Source organism: Argiope bruennichi, chromosome 8 (genome assembly GCF_947563725.1).
Source record: "Argiope bruennichi chromosome 8, qqArgBrue1.1, whole genome shotgun sequence".
In the NCBI taxonomy this organism is placed as follows: domain Eukaryota; kingdom Metazoa; phylum Arthropoda; class Arachnida; order Araneae; family Araneidae; genus Argiope; species Argiope bruennichi.
Window position 1 is genome coordinate 24,793,256 of NC_079158.1, and position 12,694 is coordinate 24,805,949.

General features: G+C 31.1%; 1 protein-coding gene across 1 annotated transcript in view; it reads right to left on the minus strand.

The window, feature by feature from the left end:
* The window catches only part of LOC129981231 (small conductance calcium-activated potassium channel protein-like), a 186,255-nt gene that overhangs the window by 13,012 nt on the left and 160,549 nt on the right, over positions 1-12,694 (minus strand). Inside the window, exon 3 of the mRNA XM_056091990.1 lies at positions 7,502-7,923. Coding sequence (XP_055947965.1) covers positions 7,502-7,923 — 422 coding nt within the window. The remainder of the gene's footprint in view (positions 1-7,501; positions 7,924-12,694) is intronic.

Genomic DNA, 12,694 nt, shown 5'->3' on the forward strand with positions numbered 1-12,694 from the left:
AGTTCACTGATTGTTTTTAAGTGAAAAAAATAACTCTACATGTTAAGTGTAGGATGTTGATGATGTTTTTTACATCGAAATTGTAGATTGAATCAAATTTTGAACGAAATTACTCTACCGTTTGATCGTCTGTATGTTCTCCATGCATATATAAGCATGATAATTGAGTAATTTAGGAAAAGTTGCTAAATGTATTTTTGACACCATATTTGTAAATCTGAATTAAATCTTAGAATATATTAAAAATGCCTATGTGAGACCCGATTACATTCTAGACCACGGCTTCTGTGGGCTTGGGGCAAGTTAAATCTCACGAAATTCCATCTTTTGTGTGACGTGAACGTTTTGAAAGGCGATGTCCTCCTCGTCATCTGAACATGGCCTGAAAATAATGTGATCAGTCCCAAATAGTCTTCATCTTGCTTACAGAAATGTATAAATATATCTAAATTAAATCTAAAATTAAACTAAAAGTTTTCATTCAAATCATGTGATATTTAGCTTTGGTAATGTAGACGGATAGCATTATTTTACTTCATCCAATGAATTCTTCATTTACTTTTTATTCCTTATCACTTAAACCTTCTTTGAAACAAGTCATTCATGGTAATTTAATAGAATTCACTTGATATTACCCATTTTTCACCAGGGGACCTGATCTAATTAGATATATTTTGGGCAGCATCGTAATAAAAGCAACAGAACAATTATGACTTTCATAGAACACACAGCGGCTTCGCTATCTTTATTATGTTTGCTATCTTAATTACATCAACTAAACGACCTAAAATGCAGTTTTGTTTATTTCCAGCTTTTGTCGCGCATAATAATTCTAACTTCAAAGGATAAAATAAACGCAATCTTAATATATGGAAATAAATTGCAAGTCTACAATAATTTTCTCAAGAGACATCAAGTTTTATGTGTCATCACGCGAGGTGGAAGTTTTCATCTTCTAGACAGACAATTAATTGAGAAAATGTTAATATCTCCTGAAGCTTTCATTCATAATTATACTATGCACATTTTCGTCTTTAGCTTTTGTTAGACATGAAATATATTAACGTTAAATACCATCGCTTTCATACAATGAAGAAATTCTTTATTAAGTGAAATTCGTATAATAAATATAAGACAGATTTTTATAAACCAACTTTTATATAAGAAACTAATAATTTATTTCATAAAAATTTAATAAGGATCTTTCTGTTTCGACAAAAGTCAAATTTATCTGTGAAATTTATTTCTTGTCAATGACATTTCAATATTAAAAAAAGCTACAGTCGATCTCGATACCTATGAATGACGTAACATGAGGTCTCTCTATTAAATGTAAACTATTTTACTTGCAACAGATATACAGAAAAGATGTAAAATATAGCCTGACTCTGACGAGTTGGCGAGTGTGACGTAAGAATAACGTAATAGACGAGTCGATTTTAATAAGTAGAAAGAGATGTGAATTAACCCTTTAAAGGACCATTTTTTTCTAGTCATGGTATATTAAAATATTCTTAGGATTAAGATTGGCTTAAAAAAGTATTCATTAAGCTTATTGATTAAACTTAATTTGATTAATTAATTTGGTCAATTAATAGATAAATAACAAAACAAGGCACACCCTTTTGTATAAAATAAGGGATTGAAGCATCTAAGTTTCTGTCTTGTTCAAAAATTTGTCAGAACTTATGGCAACCTACATAACTTCATACAAACATTGATGAATTTGGTGGTAAATATTCTTCCCATGACCCTAGAAAAGATTAAAGTGCGCCGTATCTGCTTAACGTGTCATTTTTCATAACACAATCGTAGTTACTACAGTTCTATCATTCTTTCGCGAATAACGTATCGTTTCATACATATAATTCAAATGCATAGGTTCAGCAGATGTACTTGTTTTTCTTAGGTTGAAGGTCATTCAGCTTGAGGAAGGTCATTCACCAATTCATCACAACCACGATGTACCGACATTTCAAATTTAACATATTTTCTTGCCAAAAGAAGATTTTCATGCTAAGGAATATTTGAGCAAATAATCGTTTAATTGTCTGCTATAATAATTCATAAATCTGCACTGAATTACAGCAAAGCCTGTCTTCTGACTCATGAACAAAACAAGAATAGTATTACAGTTAGTTAAACATTGCTGAAATGTTCGAATTCGAATCAATACTTTCTAAATTCGATGTCATAACGGTTCATAATGCTCCCGATATAACGATACGGATATTCTTTAGTTCCCGAAATTGAAATCCATTTTGAAAAGTCGATGGTTTGAAGTAACAAAAGAAAAATGAAAATTTGCTGCTCGCTACAAGACTTGTGAGTCGCCTCAAAGAAAGATTCCCAGGAATAATTTCCGCAATGGAAAACAATTGGGGAGATGTATATAAATAGAGCAGTATCTCCATCAAAATACCCTCCTGCCACAACCCTCGATAGGTTGGGGGTTGTGGCAGGAGGGTAATTTGATGGAGATAAGTCTCACCGAAAGTAACTTTACAATTATTGATTTATTTTAAAATGGACAGAATATGGTTTATTTTGGCAGAATATGAGTGCTTTTTGTTCATCTATGAGTTAGCAATTTTGACATTTTTATTGCACTAACATGATAACTATCTCAGAATTTTGTTTCCATTTTTTAAATTTATTTTACTTTGTCTTTTCCTTTATACTTAATCGCGTGAAATATGTTTCATTTTACTTACTCGCGCACAAAGCATCTAAAGAGAATGTATTCTAATCGCCAAAATATTCGAATATATTTGAAGAAACTTCACTTTTCAGACCTTTCAGAGTTCGAAAGATATATATTTTAGAATCATGTTTGTCTATGAATACGATAATTTATAAAAAGATATGTGCTGTACTGATGAAACATGTTCAAAGTGCCAGTAACACCAAATTTGTAGATTGATGCCAAATTTTATAAGTTCATTCACAGTAATATTACTATATCTTTATCCGAGAGCAAATTAACGAATTTAATGGTTAAAATTTGATGTACAGTTTTAACACCTTAAGTGTACATCCGTATCAAAATTCGAACCAAGTTCATCGATAATTTGCCCGTCTGTCTGTCTGTACATTCGCATGCAATTATGTGTGGTAACTCAAAAACTTAACAACTTAGCTAAATGAAACTTGGCATGTGATTCTATAACTAAGTTGTGTAATTCTGAGTCAAATTTTTTATTTCACTCAGTCGACATAATGCCATCCAAAAACGCAAATTTGTTTTTTCCCACACTATACTGCAAAGTGCAAAGCGTTCATATGCGGGAATGTGAAAATAAAAAACTGAACCTTATTACACGGCCTTGTCAATTTTTATTCAGTGGAGAGGCGAAAGACAGGAGAATAACATCTTTATTGCAGAGTATGCGGGAAAATTTCAAAAGGATCACTACCTCTGCTTAAGTCTCATCATGAATCAGTTGATCTTTTTTTAACCCTAGAATGCATCCATTTTAACCCTAGAATGCATTGTTTCCATTTATTAGCTTCACAAAATTGTTCTAAACGATAAATCCTTTTTTAATTACTTTTTGATAAAAGTTTATAGGAAAGACCGCTATATGGGAATAGCAGTATGAGAATTAATATTAATTACTGAGATGTCTGTTGAATGAATAATTCTACCACTAAAAATATTATCAAAATATTTTTTTTTACATTGTAAAAAATATTTTGGTAAGAAGAGATTTTATTTTTATTGCAGAATTGTTATAATATGATTTGTGTCACTGGAATATTATTTAATTCATAATGTAACCATTTGACATATCTTAATTTTTTAAAAAAATGCGAAAAAAGTAATTAAAATTTTTAAATTATTTTCCTAAATTATATGCAGTTGTTTAAAACATACATTTTTTTTGAAAAAAAAAATAAAAAATAAAAAGCCATGCATTTTAGAGTTAAAAAACATTTCAGGCAGGGAAATTTCTAATTGATATTACCGAAATATTTGTCATGTTAAATAGCGCTAACGTTTTTATATTATGAGTGCCAATGGGATTGTCTTTGATAAGTGCCATAAGTAACAACAACAAGAACAACGTGCCAAATATGAAAAAAATCGTGTAAAACCAGACATGATTCTCAAGTGCAAATTAAACATTTCACAGAAAGGATTCCGAATATACACCGATATCAAGTCTGTTGATTATGCTTATTATGAAACGATCGAGACACAGACTTCATCCGCGAATTAACATCATTACGGGTGAGATGAGATTTAGCGCATGTTCGTAATTTCATGCCTCTTGCATATTAGCTTATACCTGACTTGTTGGAATAATGAAATGCACGGAAATTGATAGTGAAATGCATTTGCCCATGAATTATGAGCAGATATTACATTATTTTAATGAGTTGCAAGAATGCTTTTAAATAAATATAAATAATTATTTTTTCTGAGCAAGTTCATGAATGTATAAACAATATTAAAATTAATATAATTAAAATTAGTAAATGACATTTAAACCAAGGAAAGGGGTTTTACTTAATAAATACTTACCAGGAATTTAATAAATGCGACTTCTTACTACCCTTACCTCATAAAAGTTGTAGAACTTGGAAAAGGTAGTAAAAGCCATGAGTACTCAGATTTTTTTCAGTATAATTCTGTCTGTGCTTCGCTGAATAGTGAAGAAAACCGAAGAATGTGATGTGAAGAGTATGCACACTAGGTGCCTTTTTATTAACCAATTAAAACCAAAATCTGGCATAAAACCACAATTTTAATAACTGCAAAAAAGATAACACACTTCCACTGAACTAAGCTGCTGTGTTTAGATGCATGCAAATGTACAGACTGACAGACAGGTGGGTTAAAAATTTTATATGGAAATACAATTTAAATGCTAAAAGTATGTACCGAATTCTATCTTTCTAGTTTTATACTCTTTGAATTTATGGTGTTCATTTGCACTAGAACATACATATTTCCTCAGAATGGATTTCGTTCAAAATTTGATAGAAATCTACAAATTTGGTGTTCATTTGCACTAGAACAGACATATTTTCTCAGAATGGATTTCGTTCAAAATTTGATAGAAATCTACAAATTTGGTGTTCATTTGCACTAGAACAGGCATATTTTCTCAGAATGGATTTCGTTCAAAATTTGATAGAAATCTACAAATTTGGTGTTCATTTGCACTAGAACAGACATATTTTCTCAGAATGGATTTCGTTCAAAATTTGATAGAAATCTACAAATTTGGTGTTCATTTGCACTAGAACAGACATATTTTCTCAGAATGGATTTCGTTCAAAATTTGATAGAAATCTACAAATTTGGTGTTCATTTGCACTAGAACAGGCATATTTTCTCAGAATGGATTTCATTCAAAATTTGATAGAAATCTACAAATTTGGTGTTCATTTGCACTAGAACTGGCATATTTTCTCAAAATGGATTTCGTTCGAAATTTGATAGAAATCTACAAATTTGGTGTTCATTTGCACTAGAACTGGCATATTTTCTCAAAATGGATTTCGTTCAAAATTTGATAGAAATCTACAAATTTGGTGTTCATTTGCACTAGAACAGGCATATTTTCTCAGAATGGATTTCGTTCAAAATTTGATAGAAATCTACAAATTTGGTGTTCATTTGCACTAGAACAGGCATATTTTCTCAGAATGGATTTCGTTCAAAATTTGATAGAAATCTACAAATTTGGTGTGAAAACACTTACCAAATTTCATACGACAAGCTCAAGACATTTTTGAGATATTTTGTTCACAGACATGCAGATATAATTTTAAAAATGTGTTTTTCGGACTCAAGGAGACTTAAAACGCGAAAATTCTTCAAAATCCAATTTTGAATTTTTTTTTTATGTACTTCATACACGAAAATGTAAAGTTTTAATTTGTATTAAACCTTATAAATATTGCGTAGTCAATAAGAGTAGATTATGACTCGATTTTTAATGAAGAACTGATTAGAAGATCTTGAACGATTAATTATAAATTTAAGCTGTTATAAATTTTTAATTAATAAAATATTTCTTGAGTGAAAGATTGACGGTTAATTAATAAGCGGAGATATAAATTATAATGTCCTACATCTGTTAGTGACATATAAAATAATATGAAGCATGTAAACACTTTTTAATTAAGTGCTCCAATTTATACTCAAAAAATATTTGCTTTTAAATACTGATTTTTTTTTTGCTTTAATGTGTTTCTCCCTTAATTAGCTCAATCATATGTACTTTTAATTGCAGGCTGCATTTCTTTATTGTGTCGCTTAAGGGAGTCACTAGATTGATTTTTTTAACAATTTTATTACTTAATTAGTTTGCATTGTTTCATACTTGTAAAGGTGGAATTTTTTTCACTAGTCTTCCACTTATTTCTCCATGTTGTAGAGTTCTGATATTCTGTATAGCTTCTGGGTTATCAAAACAATATAATATTTCAATATTTTCAAAATTTAATTGTCGACTATCTTTTGATTGTTTCTATTCACTTAGTTTTAATTCGATATAAGTGGCACCATAGTAGTGAATTTTAGAAAAAGAGAACATAATAAGCATAGAAAATAATTAAAGCAAAATTCTCTTTTAATTCGAGTGCTTATTTCAGGAAAATTGTAAGCGGGTGAGATCTATTCAAAACAATTTCGCATATTCTCTAATAAAGGTATTATTTTTCGCACACACCGCAAAAAAAAAAGAAAAAAAAAGTGCGGATTTTCGATAAGGCAGAAAATGCATCTAATAACATTAGCTTACAATAGTTACGAACTATTGATCCTTGATCCTTGTCATAGATGTAGCATTTTTACTGAATCTTGTATGATCTTTGGTGAGTTTTTTGGCTATTAATACTTGGTATGCAGTTAACAGCATACGAAACTTGAATATGCACTTTAGTCTTGTTGAAATAAAATCGATGAAAGCAAAACTTGACACAAAACTGCAAATTAGTCACAAAATCGCATGCCAAATGTGACGTATTTAAGCCATTGTGTTTATGAATTATCGCGTTTATATGCTTCTTTAGGAACCGATCGAAAGATGTTCACATTCAACAGCCGGACAGAACACTTTTGACATCGATTTTTTTTGACGTTTGCAATAGTTTTTTTATACTAGGTATAAGAGAGAATAGCCGGCTTCCTGGATTAGGGGTAGCACGTCTTCCCCGTGATCTGGGCAAGCCAGGTTCGAGTCCTGGTTCGTGAATGGTTGTTTTTTACCCTGTTTCCTATCTGTGAGATATGTGAAAGAGCCCCCTTGTAAAACAGGGCTGTGCAAGCGAGTGTGTGAGTGTCATCTTCAAGTCAGACATCTGCCCTCGGGTGTTCGGGGCTCTTTACCCTCAGATGCTACTGCGCCCCTTTTTTCCCGATCACTGTTTTGGTTTGAATTGGGGTTCAATCCAAAGGAGATAAGCAACATCAACAACAACGATAAAAAAAATTAATTCATTTTTCGAAGAGAGATAAGAAATGTCGTCTGATAGATTGCATTACCTCTCGCAGAGCCTGAGTGTCCAGCTGGCTATGATCCATAGGGAGACCATGAAGACCAGCAGCACCGTTCCAGGGCAAATTGTCATGAGCGTCTTCAGCACGAACCTAGTATTGAAATCGATCCTGTTCAGTGCTCCGATGGACCTCGACGAAGCGTCCGTGAACAACTTACTGTGGAGCAGCATCACTCGGCAGATGAGGTAGAGGCGCAGGAACATGGGCAGGGACAGCATCACGTCCACCGGCACGTACCGGGACGCGATCCGGTTGGCGTGGTTAGGAAGCTTGGTCACCCACAGGAAGTAGAATTCTCCTGGGGGAGGGTGGATGGAGCACACCAGCACTTCCAGCAGGATGTTGGAGATGCGACGCCACGTCATGGCAATGCGCCAGTCCTCCGCGCCATTGTCGATCATGAAGAGCTGCCAAAAAGAAAAGCAGGTATAATATCAGGTTTATAAATATCAGGTTTTAATACATAAAGCTTAATTCACTTTGGATTTACTGTAGATAATATCGGATTTGATTGTTATTTATGCATGATTTACATGCAGTTCGCAAATGTTAAAGGAATTATGGCACAAAATGGCATGCCGTAGATTTGTAGTACATTAAAATAAATTGAGTATGTACTACAGAATGACCGATTTCGTACAAAATTTGACAATTAAGTGTGAAGACCATATCGCAATTATATTTTATTCCCTTGTTATGTTTTTCAGTAGTTTGTATTCACTCATATATGGATAGGTACAGAATCAATCCTGGATGGATTTTTTTCGAAATTCGATATAGGCTTACAATTCTGATAATAAAAAAAAGTCCAATGATATTTATTTATCTTTTTACTGTCTTTGTGCTCACATGTACATGCATTGCTTAATAAACATCTGTTAACATGCACATGGATTGCTTGACAAACATCTGTCAAGCGAATTTCGACCAAAATCTATAGTTTTGGTTCAAAGACCATGTGTTGAATTTTATTTATCTGGTTCACTTTTGAAGTTATCGTGCTTCCAGACAACTTTAGAAACAGATTATAATAGCTGGCTTTACGGACAGACATAGAAATGCCTCAAAATTTTGAGATAGAATCTTTTGATGATTATACTATCTTCTTTTTGTATATTATAAATCAGAAATAATAAAAAACAAAAAAGAAATGTAGGTGATTTGAAATGCAGGTAACGAAGTGTTCGAAATTCACATCTAGCTTTCCAACCCTCAACCTATAATGAAATTTTTCAACTGACCATAAATTTATAACATGGAATTAGGCAGTAAGAATAATTCGACAATCTTTTTCTTCGAATGTCTCAAAACTCTGCGTTTGTTCAAATGATCAAGTTGTCATCAGTTGATTGTAGATCATCAGTCACAATTTGGGAGAAGATAATGAAATGCAATAAATTTTCTCTAAGAATTTCAGCCGGCAAACTCATAGGGAACTTACCAACATATACGTACGAGTACGAGGATTGAAAATCGTAGATAAATAAGTGGATTTTCGATTTCTTTGAAGAAAACAACAATAGTTGCAATGGCACAACTTAAATTTCCTTTTCTTAATGATAGCTTATATAAGTTCATAAGAAAGGATCCACTGTAATAAAGCCGATGGACATGAGTTTTGCGGTGAAGTGAAATTTGGAGAAAAAGTAGAAAGCTTATGATTTTACGGATAGTATTTCATTTGTCCAAATTTTAAATAGCTCTAAATTGAAATCAAGTTTCATTCTAAATGTTAAGAATCTTTGGCTCGCGGTATCTTCGGAATATGCATCATGGAGAAAAAAATTGCTGAAAACGTAGGCAATGAGATGGCGAATCACAATGCAAAATTAGATAATGAACTTTGCGAATTGTATATTCATTACGTGTTCATTTTTTTTAAAAAAAGTTTAAAATAAGACCTTTTAAGACACTGGCAACGTTTTTGGTTTTTCTTCCAAACTTGAGTCAATATATTTCAAGTTCTGGTCTTGAGGTGTACTTGGTGCACTATATTAATGGGTATGGTATTTGTATTGTTTACCTTAATCTCAATCTAGTAATTCTCAGATCTCCATTAACTCTTGTGGAAAAATGAGAAACATGGTGATGCAGAATCACCTTGCTTATGATCTCTACTTCGAAAAATCATTTCATTTTTATTTATGAATCAATTTAATTTTCATCAATTTTAACATTAATTTTATTTAGTGCATTTTTATTTCTGAATTTCATTTATAATTAAAATAATTTGATTTCATTAGCATTTTTTCTGAATTTCATTCATAATTAAAATAATTTGATTTCATTAGCATTTTTTCTGAATTTCATTCATAATTAAAATAATTTGATTTCATTAGCATTTTTTCTGAATTTCATTCATAATTAAAATAATTTGATTTCATTGGTTTTTTTCTGAATTTCATTCATAATTAAAATAATTTGATTTCATTAGCATTTTTTCTGAATTTCATTCATAATTAAAATAATTTGATTTCATTAGCATTTTTTCTGAATTTCATTCATAATTAAAATAATTTGATTTCATTAGTTTTTTTCTGAATTTTATTAAATTAAACGAAACTAAAAATACATAATTTAACAATTTTTTTTGGGTTACAAATTGTTACTACATAAGAATAGAGATAAATTTTGATAAAAAGAGATAAATTTCTAAAAAAAAATTGATGATCAAATTATGAGCTCAGGTAATTAACCTTAATTTTTAATTAAACGACAATTGATTGAGATTATAGTTATGCTGGATTGTAGAATATATGAAGATTACTTTTGAAATTGAGAATTTTTCTTTTTTTCATTTATTTGATTTGCAGTAAAATTCTATGCACAAAAATCTATATTTGAATTTATGCGCGCAAAATAAAGGAGCATAGATTTCCCACTTAACAATGCGCAGTTGATGATTATTCAAATGTGTCCATGTGTTTTAGTGATAATGCGTATCTTTTATACTTTTTAAATATTTTTTATTATCAAATAGAAGAAAAAAATATCATAGGATGCTTTCTACGTTTGAACTGAAAATAAAAGCAACAATTAAAGATTAGAAAGCAATATAATAATAATACAAAAATAAAATAACATTTAAATACTAATGCAATCAAGTATTTATAAGTACTTACGGAACTTTTAAACATGATTTGCTCATTATTATAATTCTATGTTTGCCGAAGTTTGATTAGGCATCTTTTAAAGCTGTGCAGAAACTACAAATGCAAATTTCCTGTCATTAGATCATCTCCCGAACTTTGAACCTTGATAAATGGGGGGGGGGTGAAACAAGGTTTCAAATTATTCCAGGTACTTTCTCAAGCTCAAATCTGGCAGGTTCTGTTAAATATTCATGGCGGTGCGATTAAAGCTTTTCGCATTCTGGAACTCGATTTCGGAACAATTCAGGGGCTTGCATTGATTCAAGTTGTTGAGACAATTTCTGCTGTTCGGGCACAAAATCGATAGCCAGCGGTGTGGACTCAAGAGGAAGCTTTGATGATTCGACAAATAGTTACAAAAACCGTGCGTGACTTGGAGGTATAAATCACAAACATGTTTGTCATGCGAGACAGTAGGAAAAAAAAGACATCAGTATGCAAAGAATCTTTGATAATTGACTTTAGTTTCATCGATTCATAAATAAGGAATAAAAGAGAAAGTTTAAGATGCATTTATAATTTGCTGCTACTAATTAGTTCAATAAAGACTGAATAGAGGCACCTGAGATGAATTTCAATTTTCTTTTCCCAGCATAATATATATATTTTTCATTTTAGATATAAGTGTTACAAGTTTTTGATCATAATAAATGTTTGCTACTAATCAGTTCAATAAAGACTGAATAGAGGCACTTGAGAAGAATTTCCATTTTCTTTTCCCAGCATAATATATCTTTTTTTCATTTCATAGATATCACTGTTACAAGTTTTTGATCATAATAAATGTTTGTTCGATTTACGGAAAACGTTATAAAATGAATGAAAAGCCTTAACAGAGTAATAACACACACACACACACACACACACACACACACACACACACACACACACACACACACACACACACACACACACACACACACACACACACACACACACACACACACACACACACACACACACACACAAAGTATACTCAATAGTTATATATATAATAGAAGGAAAGAGAAATTCTGTATGCTGACTTGAAATTTCTTCCTTGAATTAAATGATTTTCAGGGAAAATAAATTAACAAGTCATATGCTCAGCGCAGATAGACGAACGTCAACATTTTTAAGAAAAGAAATAGAATTAAAAAGTTAATTTGGCAAATCGTAATCAGATATAAATTGTTACATTTTTAAACGAAAATATGCATAAATATCGAATTCAAAATATTATAATCTTTGAACAAAAGATGTAATCTTTTTTTCAACAGTTAAGTGTTCAGAACTCGAAATTTATTAAGTAAATAGTGTTAAGTCAATAATTGCATCTTCTCGAAAAATTGAGAAATTTTCCAACAATTTAGAAAATTTTGATTTTCAAACGGATGCCCATTTTATATTATTTAGGAACAACTGTTTCTTAATTTTCCAACCAGATGTAAATCTGTGCCCAATAATATGTAAAAAATCAAAGTCAAACATGTAATCACTATTTTAAAGCACTTAAACAGTGGTAATATATTGGAGTAAGTGTATCTACAATTCACAAAAGAATTCAATTTAATACAAAATAATAGCATTTAAGTTAGCACAAATATAAACTACAGGGTGAGCTAGAAGAACTATCCTGATTACAAAATATTAATATGAAATAGCTACTGAAGGTAGCAAAACAAAATTTTTGACATCGTGTAGTTCTGTTTTTAACATTTTTTTAACACTGAGCAATTGGCTCAGATACACCAAACATATAAGAGTGAATGAAATTTAATTTTTAAGGAAATGGTGGGGAGAGTAAGCTTTCGGTGATTTCATGAGATTGTGGTGAAAAGCTTATAAGCCAGATAACAGCTACGAAACACGGGTAATTGCTTTTGTCTTGTAGTCTTGTTACTCGGCTGCGAACTAAAAGGTCCCAGATTCTCTCCTCGCTTTTAACAATCCGCTACAAGATGAGATTACCAACCATTTTTGTTCAAGCAAAATGTAAATGTTTTTATCGATGTTTGTCATACCATTTTGTTTTAATCAAGAATTG